The following is a 19,433-nucleotide window of genomic DNA, read 5'->3' on the forward strand; positions in this document are numbered from 1 at the left end:
ATTTCTCCTGCAACAGAAAAATGTACATGTAGAGAACTGGGTTTATTCTGAAACTGTACTGAATTTTACTTCTATGTGCTGTTAGCCTTTCCTCTACCTCATGCTGCCCTGTTCTCTGCTTGAGTAGCTGCGATCAACAGCAACTACCATCACAGACCAGAAGATGACAAGGAAAGATGAGAATGGACGCGCCTGATGTAGTTTAGGATTGTGTCTGAACATGACCACTATGTACTACTGGTTATACCAATTAACATAACCAATGTTATACCAATTAACGTAACTGGGGAAGTGGTTAGGGTACAAGAACAGCTGATATCCAACAACCTCTTGATTAGAAAGTTTAGAACTAAAACATACGCAGCATGAAATACCTTCAGTTGCTTTTGATCTGGGGCTTTATAAAGCTTCTCCATTTTGTCTATATCTGCATCTAATTCAGTATGATAAAAGCAGTGGTTTCTTCCTGGATCCACCTGGTTAAAGATGGAAAAAGAGGAAAGGTTGAAGTGAAAGAATTAATTCTGACCCTTTTAATAGGAAAATATGGAATACATAAGACAAAATTCCAATACTTTCTATAAATACAGCTTAGAAGGTTCACTGCTGAATTTCTCAAGATCAATTTTGTCCTAATTTTTATTGGAGAATAATTATAAAAATGCATTCATACTAGAAGAACAACTACATATCACAGAAACAAAAAGATGCCCTGACCTAGTGAAGATTACAATATTTTCAGGGGGGGGTTGCAGTCCATCACATATATAAATTCAATTAAATTCAAAGCACTCCAATTCAAACACTGCTATAGATGAAAAATAAGCTATATATACACACACACAACCATACTGTATACATTATATGTTCAATTACCTTTCTATCCTCTCTAGTAAGGATAGAGCAATCTCCAGGAGTATAATCCCATATCTTTTTTGGAGGCTGATGGAAAGCAGAGGAGGAAATGAGGAAATGAAGATAAAGACATCACAGAGAATATGGAAACTCAACTAGTGCAGAAAGAGTATATTGGGGGGGAAACTGTCTCAACATCAGAAATAAAACAAAAGAGAAAGTGAAAAGAAAGAGAAGGTAAACCTGCTGTAGCACAACCACAGATTATAGCAAGAGGACTGTGCAACCATGCTCTGTTTTGCTTGAAACAACAGCTTTATAACTGCTGCAAATCTCTATGATTCTCCTAGAAACAATAGTTTAGCCAATACAGTTTGGTAAAGAAATCAACTTATTTAAAAAAAATAATTCTTTTTCCCAAAATAAAAGCAAGCAAGTATGTTTATACAATGTAAATGGAATAGTTCTATTTCTTAAGCGCTCCCTGGTCTTTAAGATTGTACATACCATATTAACCAAATGGAGTTCCTAGAGGTGGTGGTGTGAGACAATGAAAATGTAGATTTATACATTTCATATTCTGAATACGTTACCAATACTACTATGTAAGTTGAATAAAATCAAAGAAACTAGTTTAGTGTATAGCATAAACATTTTAGACCAACTCTGGGTTCCAAGACATTTGGGAGGCTATCTCTGAATAGTAGAAAATGCTCCTATAAGAACAGTTCATCAAAGGGATCAAGTTACCTAAACTTTCCTTTGCTGGATCGGTTCAAGTAATGGCTGGATATCTATTTGCTCCCGATGCTCTAATTTGAATTGCTACAATGGGCAGTAGATTGGACTCAGTAGTCTAAGTGGTCCTTTCCAATTATATGACTCTCAGATTCTATTATTCTTATGCAGAAGTAAAATCTGGGAAAGCAAGTGAAGCTTTTTCTTGGCTTTGTTAGTTGCAATGGTACTGGCTTTGAAAAAAATCAGGGATGGAAACGCTGAAAGGGCAGTAATGTTGCCCACTTCCTTTGTCTTAGTGAATGGTTGTCCATGACTGTAATAATGAATATTGGATTAAGATCTACTGTCAAACCCAGCTTCCCAATATTCTGTCACAACTTCCACCTTTCTGCTCTATGAAATGTTCTTTGTTTGCCAAGTTCTAGTTTTCTGTTGTGCAAAAAGCTACTTGTGGCTCTTGAAGCCAATTTGATCATTATCCTGTATCAAAAAGCAATGCTGATGCCTTTAAGTGCCACAGCTGATGATGGAACTGGGGGACAGGGTTTTTCAAGGGATGTTGTTAGCTACAGTTTAGCTCAGCAGTTCATTTCCAAGCTTATGTCTTGCATTCATCATGCTGAGTAATCTGACATAATTTTCCTCTTATGTCAGTGATGGCATTTTTTAACTCTGATTGAGAGCTCAACTTGATAGCTCTCCAAAAGTAGCAGGTGGGATCTAGACAAAACTAAATTAGATTTCATTTAAAAATAAATCAACAGAATATCCAGAGAGCCCTTCCTAAAGGTCCCTTCTTTGAGGGAATGCCATCTAGAGAGGCCCTGGGAGTAAGCAGTCTTGGTATGGGCCCCATTTTCAATGGGAGAGCTTACTCCTGGATATCTGGTCCTCTTCCACTTTATTGCTCAAACCCATTCATAAAACTATTTGTCAATTAAGAAGGGCAAAATAACAAATCCTTGCCTTACCTGAAAATCTTATCCATGTGTTGTATTTTTCCCCAATACCAATTCCATAAATAAAAACAAAGAGCAAGTAAGGGAACCAAGTGCCTCCCCCTGGTCAAGGCAACAATAAGAACTAACTAAGCCTCCTAGTCTGATTTATATAGAAAATTGTATGCATTTTCTTGTTGTTCACATGATAATAAATTGCCACTTTATGAAAATAAATAAGATGTTAGACAGAGGAAACATTAAACCCCAGACCGCACTGGATGACTTTGGGTCAACCACTGTCTCAGCCCAGCTTGTGTGCACTTCAGCCTTCAGCTTCAGAGAAGAAAGGCAATAAATCAACAACTGCATTTCACTGAATATTTTTTTCAAGTACAGAATTGCCTTTTGGAAGAAACCTTTAATTGGTACATTTTCCTTGAAAAATAGACCCAACATAAATTCCATACAATCCTCTCATATAAGACAGTCTGCCTTCCCTAACCACTAACTTCATTCAATACAAGGCAATAATAGGAACTTGGAAATAAGAACATTTTCCAGTATTCTCCCTTTTCACTTGCTAGGGAAAGCAAGACATTGAAAAGCACATGAGTAGGAAAAACAAGGTAACTGAATTTACACCTCACGGTTGTAGAATCAAATTATACCTTGAAATGCAATTCCAGAAGGCCTTTTTAGAAAACATCCATAGTATCTTATAGCTACAAATTTGCTGATATTCTTTCAGTTTGATTTTCAAAATCTGGCCTGCATGATTTTCCCAAAAGATACATAACATGCACTATAGCTTATAAAATAATGATTCTTTTTACAGTGTTATTAAGTTGGCTAAACCAGAATGAGCTAATTTTTGTTCCATTATGCATACAATGAAGATGGAAAAGACAACGAACCATAACAAAGTCTTATTTATTGATGCTTGGGACTATCAACTTACCGGTTTCCCAAACTCCAATTCCGAAAAGAATTTATACCAAGGCTCATTCTTTAAATCTATCTCTTCTGGGCTTATATCCCGAGGCTAAAGGGGTTGGTAATATAAGAATGGAAGAAAGAGAAGGACAATATTATGCAAAGAATGCATAGGAAAGGACTGTTAAAGGTGCCACATTCTGTATTTTTTTTCAACAGTTTACTAGTTATTCAACTGGCAGGTCATAGCCATAAACTTAATAAAACACTTTCAGTCCTATACATACTTCAGAGAGCCAGTTTGGTCTAGTGGTTAAGGCAATGGGCTAGAAACCAGGAGACTGAGAGTTCTAGTCCCGTCTTAGGCCTGAAAGCCAGCTGGGTGACCTTGAGCCAGTCACTCTCTCTCAGCCCAACTCAACTCACAGGGTTGTTGTTGTGGGGAAAATAGGAGGAGGATTAGGTATGTTCGTCGCCTTGAGTTATTTATAAAAATAATAAAGGCAGGATAGAAAATAAATAAAATAAACAAAAATAAATAAAATAATAAATACTTCACTAGGAATAGGTTTAATTAAACTCATTTCCAAGTAAACAAAATGGGATTGCATTGGTTGTCACTAAAGAAAGGGATTTCCTAAAAAAGTAACCTCTTCACATGTTATATTTCTGTCTTATTTTTCCAAAATAGATAAACTAATAAAGAAGTATCATTCTGGTGTACAGAGCATGTCATGTTAGAAGAAAGTTGAAGTCCTTTAAACTTTCTATTACTTATAGCTGGGTGTGGCAAATGTCATGTTTCCATGCCACGTCTAAATCAGATTTTCTCTATTAATAAGAATACCAAGAATAATCAAATAAACCAATTCCTGCACATTTAACTTCAATGTACATTTCTGGATAAATAATCACTTCCTTCAGAAATTCAGTGGTACAACTTCATCAGCTAAGCGAAAACAGAAAGTACAAGGGGAAATGACTGGAAGATGATAAATTGAGGAGTCAACAGTAGTAACAGTGGAGGAATGAAGATGTATGACTGTCCTTCTAGTAATACAGCATGTGAACGAATTTTAGAATTCCTTCTCTAATCTCCAAAACAATTTACCTGAAATTGTCAAGCTCTCTATTTCTGCAACTGCTGGATAGTATCATTCTCTGTATATAATTCACTTTTTACTCCATTCCCACTGCAACGTATTAACTTATTTATATAGAGTATGGCATCTTTAACAGCACATGAGTAAGTAAGAAGGCCTCTCTCATGAATAGCACATTAAACGGTAAAACTCTACACTAAAGATGATACTTTTAGTCAGCAGATAGGTTAATGGGGAAGTTGCTAAGGGAAATGGATAATTTCCTAAAAAAGAGAGCTGAAAGCTTCTATTCTAAGAAATCACCAACATTTCATGTATGAATATGTGTTAAGAATTCAAATAAGAATGGTATATCTAAGAACTAGCTATACCAGGAACAATATGACAATTAAGAAGGGATTACATTTTGTGATTGTACTCCACGTTAAGGCAAAAATATAAAATTAATGAGACACAATTCTTAGAGGTACACAGAATCACTGTACAAGAAATAAAGTATACATGCAACAGTTCTTAAAATATGGTATGGTATACAAGATACAGTATAATCAACCCAGAATATGTAGAGTGGAGCTAATCCAACCCCAGGTTTGCACGTGTTTTTTGCGTCTGTATCATATTCATATCGATCTGATTATCAACTACAATTCCAAGATGCTTTTTATAAGTACTACTTCTACCCCTGGGCATTTTCCTAAGTCTTTTTTTCCTTAGAAAAAAGCTTCACATTTGTTTCTATTAAATTTAATTTGGTTAAATTTGAATTCCTAAGAAACAATTCAAAAGATTATTTTGAACTGTGTGTGTTCTAGCAATCCTGTTCCAGTTTGTTCTATCTGCAAATTTGTTAAATATTCTCTCCATGTTGTGATTCAGGTGATTAGTAAACATGTTGAAAAGAGTCATCCCAAGACTTAAGGGCTTGGGTATCCCCATGATACCTCCCTCCACTTTAATGAGAAACATTCCTTTAGGAAGTATGGACCCACAATTGTCATGCCATCTAGCTCACATTTAACTAGCTTATTAATCTGAAAAATCAATACAGAACTTTGCCAAATGCTTCGCTGAAACTGACATGTCATTATGCCCACAGCATTCCTGCAATTTATTAAGGAAGTTAGCCTATAAAAAAACAGAGGGAAAGATAGTTGGCGAATTGGTTCTTGACAAATCTATAACAGCATTGTACAGTGATACAGATCTATATTCAGCAACTACATCTCATTTAACTCTTCCAAACCATTCAGTTTTTTAAAAATGGCCCTTGGCCACCAAATTTCAGAATCAACTAAGGAAACTACTCCAGTGTCCACATTGCAGATGGGAAGACATGCAAACAACAGATTCGTTACTCATGCTTTAAAATATAGTCAAGCTTCCTTACAGAATTAGAATTACTTAAAACCACCAACTTTTTGGCAGAGTTTTATCACAGAATTGGCATTTGCCATTTTTTTTATTGATTGCAGAAACTTCTGAATGATCTTCCACCAAAGTATCTTTCTTTAAAAGTAGTGTACATATAGAAACTGTGGCATGTAGAAACATCATACAGGGCTTAAGGATATATTTGTTTTATTGGCCTACTAGCCTGGGAAGGATTTCACAAATTTTGGATTGGCTTATTAACAGCCAATCTAACAACCTGAATTGCTCTGTGACTCCTCCTCCTCTTAAATCTTGCTTTATGTTCAGAGACCTCCAGCCAACAGCCTCTGTGCTGATCTTTTCAGGAGGTGCAAACAGTGCACATTTGGTAATGCCTCTTGTAAAATACTAACAGAAAAAGAGAGAAAATATTCCTCTACCTTGTATTAAGAAGAATAGTGAGAAAAAAAGATGTTTTCTTCCCCAATAATTTGGCTACTCTAGCCAAAGGAAAAAAACAAAGAAGACCATTCCTCCTTTCCCTTCCCTCCACTAAGGAAAAATTGGATAGTCTATTTCCTTGCTGACTGGGATCCTGTAGGAAAAAAGTTGACACAGAGGAGAGAAAGCCTCTTCCCTTTCTGTTTATTCACAGGGAAATGGAGAAACAGCATTATTTTCATTATGTGAATGATAATGATGATGACGATTACAGATAATTATCTGTAGCACAAGGAGTACTTTTCTTCCTCCCAAAGAGCCTTCCCCCCAGTAGCGAACCTGAGAGAGAACAACGGGGGGGGGGGGGGTTGGGAGCTGGTTCCTGCTTGCCTGCCTGCCTGCCTGCCTGCGTGCACATGGGACATCACCTGCCTCTCCCCCTTCTTCTTTCCTTCCCCTGCCAGTTGTGATGTGGTAGTGGCTCAGTGAGGGATGGAGTAGAGCAGTGCCATCTTACTCCCCATGCAGAAGAGGAAGTTGGGTGCCGTGGCATGGCAAGCAGAGAAAAGCAGTCCCATGAAGGCCCATCAAGGATTTATCTGCCCCTCAATCTACTGCCCCAATTCTGCCCCAACATAGGAATTGGGCTTCTTGGTTGTTCCCAAGGCTTCAGGGGGGAGAACATCACACATACCGCAAGTTATGCCTCTCAGCTCCAGAGCCTCGACCTCTTGGCCAGTTGCTCAGCAGGTTTTCAAGAGATACTATTTCAGACAGGAACAAAACCCAAGGGGCACAATGGAAAACATGCACATAAAAAAAAAATCAAATTAACATTACCAATGTTTCATTGTCCAGAACCGAGGACATCCCTGGACGATATTCATAAATGCTTTTAGGTTCAGCCCGGCACTTCCTTGTGTGCACTTTTTTGTCTGGAGGCTCCCAATCATTCCTTTAAAAGAAAAAAAGGAAAGAAAAGAAGAATAAAGCACAACTGCTCATATCACAGCAATGAGCATTTTCTTCAGAATCTTAAAAGTAAAAGAGAGGAAGATCCATCCCATTTCATTTGTGTGTGGATTGAATTTTTTTTTCACTAATTCTCCAAACCATAGTTCTGCTTATTACAAATGCTACAAAACCACAAAGCAAACTGTTAACATGTCTTAATTTGTAACTTCTTTTCCATTCTCACCTGCATTCTCTGTGACAAACCCTGCTTCACGTAGATGCCTTCTGCTGAGGAACCCGGTGGGGCTTAACAGGTCTCTTTTTATTTGTTCTACAGGTTTGTATTGTCTTTTGTTACAAAAAGTAAACAAGTCTCTGTTCAAATAAATGCTCCTGCTGTTCACGTGGAAACATCCGCCCGCCCAAGCAATTGGCAAACTCTGGAACCTCAGTTGACCTATTCCCAATTTTTAGCCAACCAGGTTTGAGACACCACTTATTTAAACTCCCGCTGAACAGACTGCCCTCCTTCACTGCATCCCCAAGGCACCCTGGATTTTCCACATGAAAAGTCTTGGGCCAGAAGGAGGGTAACACCATTTCCACAATGAAATAACCAAAGATCATCCTAGGCTACCCCAGCAATGGGCTGGGGATGAGATGGAGGCAACAGCACGAGGATGTGTAGAATTGTCTGGTAATTCTGTGCCTTAGCATCCGGAACACAAGATGAACCCTAAACACGCCTACTTGGATACAAATTCCATTTAAAACGTATGTGCTTCCTATAGATTACTTTGAGAATGATAAATGCAGGGAAACTTAGTTTTCAATTTGGTTGTATCACACTGAGCTACTCCAACTGTTCTTATCTGAGATTACCTCTCAGAGTCCGACTTAAGAGATGAGGAACGAGCTGGCAGTGGCAAGGTGGCAGATCTCTTCATTATCTTGTCTGTGCTAATAGTATCATTCTCACTCTTGGAACGGGGCACTGAAGTTTGTGCTCTTGCTGCAAATGGACAAAGTCAGGTAAGTTTTACAGGAGAACAAAGGCACCAGTATTCCAAACACTAAGGTTGTATAATGCTTTTTCAGCTGGCATAAGATTCACTTAGCACATCGTGTATCTTTCTCTTTCACACCATCTATTACTCTTAGCACTCATAGAATCCATTTCAATGTTCAAATACTTACATTCTTTGCCGAAGGAGTCCTGTGGAAAATATGAATCAGAATCCTCATCTGGAAAAAACAGAATTTGCTATCATTTTAGATATTCCATCATATGCCTTTTCTTGCTGCCACCCTATGATTCCAAGTGCAAATTCTGGTGTCACTTCCAGTGGCGTCGTTAATAAGGAACACACGGCACTTTCTATGCAAAAGCAGCCATCAGTACATTGCAAGGAATGTATGGGTAAGTTCACAACTCCCAGAATTAAATGCAGTCAGCATTCATATGCCCACACAGGTTTCACGTCACCCCCGTTAGTATCTGTGAATATCACCAAGCTTGGTCCTAGTAAATATGCATTTGAAACTCCTTGGAGTGAATGTGTAAAGGGGAGGCTACGAGCTGGGTTTTATCTTTCTATAAGCAGAGAAGATATATGAAGGCCTCAGTGGGGCAACTGCATAAGGTCTGGTTTACATGTAATATTAAGCCATGATTTTGAATAAACTATAGTGATGTGCTTTTTAAATAACAGCAAATCAAACCCAACGTCTTCAGCTACTGCATTAAACTGCATTACAGGTAGTCCTCAACTTACAATCACAATTGGGACCAGAATTTCTGTCGTAAGTCACTGTGGTCATAAGTTGAGACACCATGCGACTGGAACCGATTTTTATGACCACTTTTATGACAGTTGTTAAGCGAATCATGGGTTGTTAAGCAAATCACTGCAGTTGTTAAGAGAATCCAGCTTCCCTGATGGATGGGAACTGGCAAAAAAAGTTGCAAATCGTGATCACACGACTGCAGGAGGATGCTGCAACCGGTCGTAAATGCAAGCCGGTTGCCAAGTGCCCAAATTGTAATCACGTGACCATGGGGATGGTGTGATGGTCGTGAGAGTACAGACTGTAAAGTACTTTTCCTGAGACTGTTGTTAAACAAACAGTCAAAAGTCAAGGACTACCTATATAGCATATGAACCAGGCCGTCTTATCAGTATTACAATCTAATCCTATGTAATATACAGTGTGTGTGTATGTGTGTGCGCACACACACACACACACACACACAGGTTTGCAGCTTTATTCATTCAAATCATATGCTAAACTATTTTAACAGAAACCACACATATCTACCACATCTACCTTCCCAGAGCCACAGCAATCTTCCTTAACAACAAAAAGGGTACCTGGGGATGGAAAATGCAAGTTGCTATTCCAATCCCAACTTTTTAAACAGGTACTGAACACCAAAAATACAATGCTACCTTCGTATGCCTTTGCTTCTCCAAATAAATATGTCCCATGATCTCATAACCCAGAACTACAACCAAAATCTTCCACCTCCTCTCCTCCCACCTTGCAATGATTCAATTGCTCTAAATATTTTCATTTTCACTAATCAGCTTCCACATCTGTGAAGTATCAAAAGATCCCTAGGGGAGAACGCTTCATGATCCCTCAGTGATATCTGAAGCTCTTGCAAACTTCTCATAGAATAAAGTAGTTTAGAAAGGATGATCTACAATTAGCAAAACAATCCTGCCTCACATTTGAACACACACACTTTGCACAACAGGGCTGATGGAAAACCAAGAAAGGAATAAATCTGCAGACCCCCAATCTGCACTCAGGTACTGAACTGTTCAGACTAAGGAGCAATTTGCAGAGCGTGAGCCGTTCCCATGGAGCTGGAAGTTAAAGCATGTCCTCCAATCATCTGCTGCTGCAAAGACCACCATTCTCTCTGCTCACCATTGCCAGATGGCCAAAGGACCTGGGCCAATTGCCAGAACCCCAATCTGATACTCTCATGCCATACGAGGCGCCTGTCTTTACACAAGCCAAGGAGTGCAAGAAGCAAAAGCTTCTTGAAGCAAGGATAGTAACATGTTTAGGAATTAAAAACAGTTCCACCAGGGATCACAGCAAAGGACACAGCCAACTTATCACAGGATAGATGTCACCTGAAATGAAATCCTTTCCTGGGAAAATAAAATAAGGAGAGGCAGACAAGGATTGCGCCTGCTTTCTGAATTCAGTGAAGCAAGGGCTGGTTATCACGGGTTCTTTAAAGAGGAGAGCTTCTTCTCCAGATATTCTAGGATTAGCCATATAACCACATCTGGTTATGTAACTAGACAGTGTTTTTATAATGCAATACCTTTACCTGGGAAGATTATTACACAAATCTGTCAAGAAACCACTGATGCCTAGGTACTCTGGAAACAGTGCAGGATGTGTTGTTGTCAGATTAATTTTATTTCATTTCTGGATCAGACAACTTCTTAAGTACCATGTGGAAAAGCTATAAAGCACCTGACAAAGCGCGCATGACATTCTGATTAGCAAGTTATTTAAGTTTGGTTGGGTGGGATACATGTTTAATCCCTAGCTGGCCTGAATGCTCATCAATGGCTCCTCATCACGTTGGAGAGAGGTGTAACGTAAGATGCCACATGATACTTTGGTATAGGGAAAAGTTTATCAGAAAACTGGATAGGCAGCTAAGAGACTAAGAAGCCAGAAACAAAATTCAAAATGATCTTGACAGATTAAAGAAGTGGGTTGAAAATGACATTGAAAATGAATTTAATAGCAACAAATGCAAACGTCTTCGCTTAGGCAAACCAAACCAAACACACAGGCATACGGAAGATTTCTGGTTTGGGGTATGAGCTAAAAGGACTTTGGAATTCTTAAGCTTTTTTAACTGTAAGCCATCTAGAGCCTGGGTAGCATACAAATAGTTTTAAGCAGCTAAATAAGGAATAAAGAAATAAAGAAATAAAATGCTAGGCAGCAGCTTATAAACCTTACCTAAAGCAAACTGTGTCATGAAACAAGGGAAACCAGTTGCTTAGGCACGTCACTTTCTCTGAACAAAAATAAGTGGTGGTGTACAACCCTCTGCTAGCTTCTGCCCCCCACCATTGCACCATTCAATCTTCAGACGAAGTACTTTTATCATCACATTTGGCCCAATGACTCATCAAAGCTCAAAACAACAATTCCGATACCAAAGCCACTAATATCAAAGTAGGTAGGAAAAGGAGGAATTAATCAGGCTATTGTACCAAAATACCACCTTTGAGCCATCCAATATCAAACCTCTCAACTGCTGGGCTGGGAACCTCTTCTGCAATACAGCAAAGAAGTTATGCCTGACCCAAACCTTGCTTGGATTAAAAATGCGGCCCACCATGACTCACTAAGCCAATAATATCCAAAGTAGCTTAAATCTTCCAAGGATTACCTTCTAGTGCAAGACACCATACTGTAACTTCACCTCCGCCCATAGGAATGCCATGGCTGAAAGCTTCCCATTTCTAAATTGGATGCAATTCTATGCCATTTCATAGAGAGTACTGCACTGGAGTTTTGGGTACACAATTTCCCGTAGGGAACACTGCCCTGGAGATGTGAGGTGACACACAAAACAGGCTGGGTCTTGCAACCATCACTCTGCTGCACTGCTCTTACCCAGTGACCGACATGCATTCAACATTTTTCATTCCATTTAGTAGGAATGTATGTCCTTATTGTGTTGTGCCCCTGCTTAACGGACTGGTCTCCATGGGCTGTGTGATTTCAGACATTTGGATAATTATCTTGAACTGACAACACAAAACCAAAGAAATCCAAGCTCCACAGCATTAATTAGGGGACTATTAAAAAACTGAAAGAGCGAGGCAAAGCTAAGAAAGAGACTCCACCATCAAGCAGCTGAGAGCAAAGGGCAGCTGGCAACTACATTAAGAGACAGCAAAGGAGTATTGGCAACTACAAAAGCTCTGGCTGGAAAATTAAGAAAGCAGAAGCATTTGTACAAAAGCAAAAGTCAGTTGAGCTTAACAAATTACCTTCAGATTTAGGGCTAGGAGTAGACACAGGAAACTGGTAAGTAGGAGAATAAGGATTTTGTTCTGCAGCAGAGAAAAGCAGTGGGGTTGGACAGCAGCCATGCTTAAGTGGAGGAATTATATCGCTTCCCAATTTCCTATCCCATTATGGTTTTGCGCCCCACTTTGCTACTAATACCATCCACTACTCTCAGGAGAGAGTAACAGGTCTCCATACATAAAGACAAGGAGGCATTCGGAATAGCATTCGATTTCTAATGAGTCACATTGTAGTATTACAGATTAAACTATGGTTAGCCAAACACAGAACAAGACATATTCTTGCTAAGCTGATGGTACCTTTGCTTTTGGGCTGAATAGCAGGAAGCTCAGGGAATATGTAGGTAGGGCAATAAGGGTTTTCTTCAGGAGGGTCTGTGCAGGAAGAGCACATTCCAGGGAAAGAAGAGAGAGGAAAGATATACTGTAAATGGAGTTGGATATATTAGAGGAAGCTCTTAATACACAAGTGCTGAAAATGGATGCCATCCCTCAGAAAGGCATAATTTAGTCTTATGCGGCACATCCAGGTCAGCCATGGGCAGCATCTCAGCTCTGTGTGCTTTTCCCACATTCCAGGGTGGCCTGTCTCATATTAACTAGTCCTTGGTGCTAAATGGTGGGCAGAGGAATTCTCCTGCAGTTTTGGTATCCATTCTGATTCAATTTAGTGAAAGAGGATTTGCTTTAGAAATGCTTCCAAAGGAGAAGAGAATTCTCTTTGGTGGAGTGTGGCAGTCTGGTGCTCACTTAGCAAGGTGGCCAAGAATAGGTGTGAATGCACATGGTACGATGCACGCCTGAGGGCAAGGAATGGGGTTAGGATAGTCTGCATAGTCTGTCCAGTCCAGTCTGAATCCTGCTTCTCCTTGCCATAAATGGTTCTGAGCCTGTTAGAGAATCTTCTATTAACAGCAATGGAGAATTCTGTCTCAGGCCTAGTAGCTGTTTTTTGGGTGGGGTGGTGGGTGGTGGGGTGGGGAGATTTGTCAGGTTAAAGCCACATCCTGGAGTCCCAACCCTGCTTCGTTTCAGCTCTCCCCACTAAACTAGGCTGTTCCATCCCAAAGGAAACAGTAAGTAGACAGATACAAGGTTTTAAATTAGATAATACCTTTCGTTAATCTGTGGATTTGTTTGAACATGATCTTGTACCAGTCCTTGGATCGCTCTGTATTCTAATTGAAAAAGAAAGATAACACAGTATTTGAAAACATTTCAACACCCATTCAAAGTTATGGTAACTTATATCTATTACCTTATGTTAATAATTTCTCTAAACATATGCTCCCAGGGCAAACTTGCAAAAGCCTATTTTTCCAACTCTGGGGTAGATTGTTTTGAACTATTCTAGTGATTAGTTAAATTAATCAAGAAATGTATGGGATGTAGGAAGTTTCAGGAAGGAGACTCAGTCCTAGAATTCCAGTTTTAGTGGTGCTGTTGTACCAGTGCAATTCTAATACAAGCATGGAGACCTTGCAGTCCCCCAGATGTTGCTACAGCACTGACCATCACACAGCCAGGAGTACCTCAAGAGTACCACAGGTTCCTCATCATTGTTCTAATGCCTTTCAAATCCCTTTATTAAATGCCATCCCCTTCACTTCTTGTTATTTCTCAAGCTGTCTGTTGACCTTTTATAATAACGTTGCATCGTCTGATTTATCTAAATCAAAATCTTCAGCCTTTGTGGTCTTTGGCATTGATTGTGTTCTTTTTAGCTGGATTGTCAAACTGCATGTTCAATGTCAGATTAGCCCACCAAATTAATACTGTAACAGCAGAAAAGCAAATGTAAAAATAACCAGTGGATTGTCACACAGGTGCTACAGGCATTGTTATCACACATTTAGGACCAAAAAGTACGTGATATTAAGGTAATGTGAATTAGTGCAGCTGTCATAGAACTGGTTGCTTATCTGTAACTGTAGATCTTCAAGTGGTCATCTGTGAATTCACACTTGTGGGGTTCTAGGTCTGGGCAATAACCTGTTGGAATCTTCCAGGGTCTGAAATCTTCAGAGAATATAGCTTAGCAAGACAGGGGTCCACTGAGTTTGGAGGATCACCAAGCATCTGAAAGCAACGTGAATCATCCTTGTGGGGCAAACTGTGTGAATTCACAGACGACCACTCAGAGTGTCCAAATTCTATTTGTTGAGCTATTTTAAATACTGTATAGCTCTTGTGTTCACATCAATTTTAGGTACCAAAATAACAATGACCAATTTCTAGATTGTATTATTGCTTTGGCACTGGCTCTGTCACACTTATCTCCAATGGATGGTTGATGACCTTGAGAAATGTTGATGCCTTGATAGCTGTCTTGAGAAAGGCAATATTACAAATATCATTCTTGGCCTCCAAACAAATTCCACACATCTCTTTGAGCACTAACCTCCATACCTGCAAATATCCATGGCACTTTTGGGGCCAGATGTGGGAAACATTCTACAATTATTCTCTGTATACTTCTGTCTGGGCCTGGCATTACACCAAGAAGCACTTCTTATAGCCTCTGGAAAATTTAGAGGCTGATGTTGAAAGATAAATAGATTTCATAAGGACTTGTACAATTTAGACTAGGGGTGCAAAAAGTGAGCCCTAGGGGTTGAGGGGTTTCATGTAGCTCATCAATATGCTGTTTGTGGCCTCTAGAACCCTTGACAGGGGTCCAAAATCTGATCTCTTTCTTCATATTTGTGGAGGATTTCAGGGAGCAAAATGGGTGCCTATTTCACCTCTTTAAACTTCCTGAAACCCACCTTCCAAAATGGGCTTTGGCACAATTCACTCTTGGAGCATGGCCCTCAAAGCTTGGTCTAGCTCTCAAGCTGACAAAATACATGCTGATACAGGCTATCTAAATCTTGAGCTTCCTTGAAACCATCTGGATATGCATCAATTTAAACTAAAGGAATGCAGCACTTTAAGTTTATACTCATGTTTTTTTTCTTTTTCTTTTATTTCCTTTTTTGTTAGAGAAAGAAGCGTTTGTCTCTTTGATTCATCCAAGTCTACATCAAGAGCCTTTTCCCCATAAATGGAACAGACGTCAGGCACCACATCCCAGCTGCCAGCGAGACTCTTCCTAAATTCTGACACAACTGCCATGTGTCATCAAGCTGGAGTACATCTAGAGAAGAATCTGCCACAGTAGCAGCTGCACAAGGAATGTTCTTCAACTTGTCCTTTGCTTGTTTAGGAAGATTTTCTATGCCTTCAGGCCACCTCTAGGTGGTTCTAGCAAAGAGATTTCTAGATGAAAGATGGCTGCTGAGGCCTTGAACACCTTATGAAGAGCCATCTCTGTCTTCTTGTTGCAAGAGTCATTTCAACCCCTTCTCCATCTGCTGGAAGGGCAGGGGAGGATGTGAGAGCAAATATAGGCACGGCAATCAAGGGAAATTTTAATTATTCTAGGATCTCATTGGGAGGAGCATAAAATATCTGTCAGTTTATATGGCAATTCTCACTGGAGTTGCCTACTCCTTGCTCCATGTTTTTTTTAGAGATTCAGCAAAGTGAAGCAAGAGCTTGCCTCTCCATAGCATGCTGGCTTCCATACAGTTGTCTGTCACTTCTGTTTCTACCAGGAGGTGCCTGGTACTCTAATTCCCAGCCTGTCCTGTAGGAGAGGGTGGAGGCAGCAGATTGTGAGCATGGCCTTGTGCTGCCTCCCACCTTTGCTAGGCCTTTTGCACTGGGCACTGGAAACACCAGCAGGCTGACTCTGAGGCATCTCCCATTTAGTGCTGCTGCTTGCCACCCCATGCAGCTGATCTGCAGCTTGGAACCAAGCAGCAGGAAGAAACCAGGAAGAAGCTGCAAGGAGCTCTGACGGTTTGTGGGTGGTGATGTTATTGCCACAGCACTAGGTAGTTCAGTCTAAACAGGAGGTTGCTGGATTTTCTGCACATCTTCCCCATACCTTTCCTGTCTCTATTCTGTAGGTAAAGAAAAGGAGGAAGGAAGCCATAGAGAGGAGAGGGTTTTTTTAAAAAAGCAAACTAAGGCTGAACTCCAGCCATATCTAGCAGCTTTGCTCACTAATCCAGCTGATCTGCCAGGGAGGATGGATCTTCCCCTCCAGAGATATCATTCAAGCTTAGACTCTGCCTAATGGCTCCAGAAGGAGATGCTGTCCCAGATGGAGAATGGTCTTCCAGGAGACTCAGGAGAATTAGTTCCCTGTGCAAAATCTGGGCAAGGCAAAAAGGTCAGTCATCAGGCAATCTTAATGGGATGCGATCTGGGGGAATAGATTGCAAAGGGCTGAGGTTCCCTGTGCTTGGGGTGGTGCTACTACATCCTATCCAAAGAGTGGTGCCACCAAATGCAGAGTCTGGCAAGAACCTCAAGGGATCATTGACTGAGGGTTTGTTGTTTTCTGGCTTAGGAGCTGTGTCTGTCTTGCCAAGCATACAATCTAAGCAAACCATCAGAGGGGAAGGGCTTACAGGAGCAGCTGACTCAACAGCAGCTTAATGGTTCTCAATCATGCTGAGAACCTTGTCTCAGAGACATACTCTGAAATGAAAGAAGCAAGTGCAGTAACATTTGCTTAGCAAAAACCTGACTATTTCATTTATTAGACTTATATTCTGCCTTTTGTATAGGAGCCCAAGGCATTATACCTCCTATTTTCCCCCAACAACAGCTCTGGGAGGCAGGTTGTATGAGAGGGAAAGAGATTGCCCAAAGCCTTTACCCAAACAAATCAAACCCAAGCACTGGCCTTCAAGTGGTGGGTACTGTGTTCCCATTCTGACACTTCCTGTTGGAGCTCTACCTCATAGAGGCTAAGCAATCCCACTTGAAAAATGCTGAAGAGAAATATCACAACCGAGAAATGATGAAATTAAAAATATTACACATGCGTGTCTGTGCCTTCAAGTCAGTGCTGACTCCTGGTGACTGCCTGGACTAGTCCCTGCAGTTTTCTTGGCAAGATTTGCAGAGGTGGTTTTCCACTGGCTGCTTCCTATGGCAAAGCAAGAGTGACTGGCCCAAAGTCAGCCAGTTGGCTTCGTGCCTAAGGCAGGACTAGAACTCATGGTCTCCCGGTTTCTAGCCTAGTGCCTTAATCACTACACTAAGCTGGCTCTCCATTATACAGGATATTTAGTTAAGATTTAACTGTGAGATTTTGCATTCTAATTATTTTTTTAAACTGGAGGCTCTTTTGCACCATTTAATGCTGCTGTGAGTGTTAGAACCTCCAAGCTATGGGAAAGCACTCTTAGAAGCCCTGGAGATACACCAAGCAACAATAATGGGCACATGCTCTGACTCATAATTAAAAGGCAGGTTGCTATATTTCTGTGTCTTCCTTCTGAAGGCAGCTTGTTGCCCTCAGAGACCTAATAAGAAAGAGGAATAATCTCCAAAAGCAGTCAAGGAGAAGGGAAATGCATCTTTCTTGAATGTTATGAGACGCTATCAGAAAATCTATGGATTACAAAAAGAAATTGCGTGCACATTTCTTCTGCCAGAATTAAAAGTGTAAACACATTTTGAGAAACTTACCTTCTTTTATTCCTATTCCAAGGTTTGAAACTGCAGGGTAGTTTTTTAAAGACAGAATATTTTACATCGTGTAGCTACTTTATTGTTCATAGAAGTATACAAACACTAAACGGATTTACATCATGACTAAATCTAATAAACCAATTTATATGCTGAAATTTGACTATAGTGAAAAAAAGAGACAATCAGAAGTGAATTGATGCAACAGGAAAATATTTCACATTTCCTTACTCTTAGTGGAATGCCTATGGGATCCAGAGAATCATCAGCCATATGCTGAGAATTATTAACAACTCTCTTCTGTTCCTCTGTTGCATCTTCCTTGCCTGGATTTAACTTCTGTCGAACAGATATATCATCTACTTTATCAGTGACTGGTGGATCAGGCAGTGGATCTGTAAACAAAAGTAACAGGTTTGTCACATGGACTTTCACCATTGCTATAAAATATTTAACAATCAGAAGCCCAGTGAGATACAAATGAAGTATCCGACTGTTTTAAAACAGTATAATTTTCAATATGATTGAATAAAGAAGGAATTTTAAAAAAGAAAATATCTCTTCCACGTTTCATTTAACAGTGCATTCTAACCACTTAGCAGAATAGATTATTTTTAAGTTTGGGACTTTATTCATTGATTCTCAAATCAAAAAACACCACATAGGCCTAGCAATGGATTCATAGGTAGCTACTCTAATGTAGTATGGTATTACAATGCAGCATCCGTTAAGCTCCACATCTGTTAAATTCTCCTGAAAGATTTCAGAAGGAGAAGGCTCATAGGCTGACTCATCCAAAATGTATCAAGTTTCAGCAACTGTGATATTGTAGTGTAGCATGCACTGGAAAAAAGCAAAATATTCATGCTTAAGAACATGCATTGTGAGCTCAAGAACTTATAGTTCTGAATAGAAATTAAACTTGTGCAGTCAGACTTCATGCAATACAGTCTGCATTCATCACAGAGTACCATGAGCAAATCCAGCCTAGAGCTACTTAGCTGAATATTCTAACAAACCTCTATAAATTATCCTGGAATAGTTCTCCTCAATGACAGCTTACAAATATTTTAAGTAAATAAAAAGACTGATTCCACCTGCATTTGAATGTGATCTTATTATTAAATTCTTCATATTCTTAACAAACAATTACTTGAAAATGTTGGATGCTAATATAGAAAGGTATCAGACTAGTCATCCTGCCAAAACTAGGGCAGGGCTACCAGAACTGGGCTGCAAAAATCCAGATGATCATTAGATACAGGTAGTCCTTGACTTATGACTGTTTAACGATGGTCCAAAGTTACTATGGCTTTGGAATGGGTGCTTCATGGCCTGTAAAGTAAGTGTCGCAAAACGTCACACTACTGCCCCCGTGGTTGCATGATCACATTTCGGGCACTTGGCAACTGGCTTGCATTTATGACTGGTTGCAGCGTCCCACAGTCACATGATTGCCTTTTGCAACTTTTTTGCTG

General features: G+C 39.9%; 1 protein-coding gene across 6 annotated transcripts in view; it reads right to left on the reverse strand.

Annotated features, from left to right (window-relative positions):
• The window catches only part of SORBS1 (sorbin and SH3 domain containing 1), a 111,167-nt gene that overhangs the window by 27,898 nt on the left and 63,836 nt on the right, over positions 1-19,433 (reverse strand). For 2 of the 6 annotated variants that reach the window (XM_063307587.1, XM_063307584.1), the window contains exons 10-18: positions 18,187-18,350; positions 13,538-13,601; positions 12,724-12,798; positions 8,537-8,584; positions 8,222-8,351; positions 7,226-7,340; positions 3,496-3,579; positions 877-942; positions 375-476 (exon numbers count right to left, since the gene is read on the reverse strand). In XM_063307587.1, the coding sequence (XP_063163657.1) occupies positions 375-476; positions 877-942; positions 3,496-3,579; positions 7,226-7,340; positions 8,222-8,351; positions 8,537-8,584; positions 12,724-12,798; positions 13,538-13,601; positions 18,187-18,350 (848 nt within the window). Of the gene's footprint in view, positions 1-374; positions 477-876; positions 943-3,495; positions 3,580-7,225; positions 7,341-8,221; positions 8,352-8,536; positions 8,585-12,384; positions 12,448-12,723; positions 12,799-13,537; positions 13,602-18,186; positions 18,351-19,433 lie in introns of all 6 variants that reach the window. The other 4 variants (XM_063307588.1, XM_063307585.1, XM_063307586.1 and 1 more) reach the window with 3 other exon arrangements.

This window comes from Candoia aspera, chromosome 6, assembly GCF_035149785.1.
Source record: "Candoia aspera isolate rCanAsp1 chromosome 6, rCanAsp1.hap2, whole genome shotgun sequence".
Lineage (NCBI taxonomy): Eukaryota > Metazoa > Chordata > Lepidosauria > Squamata > Boidae > Candoia > Candoia aspera.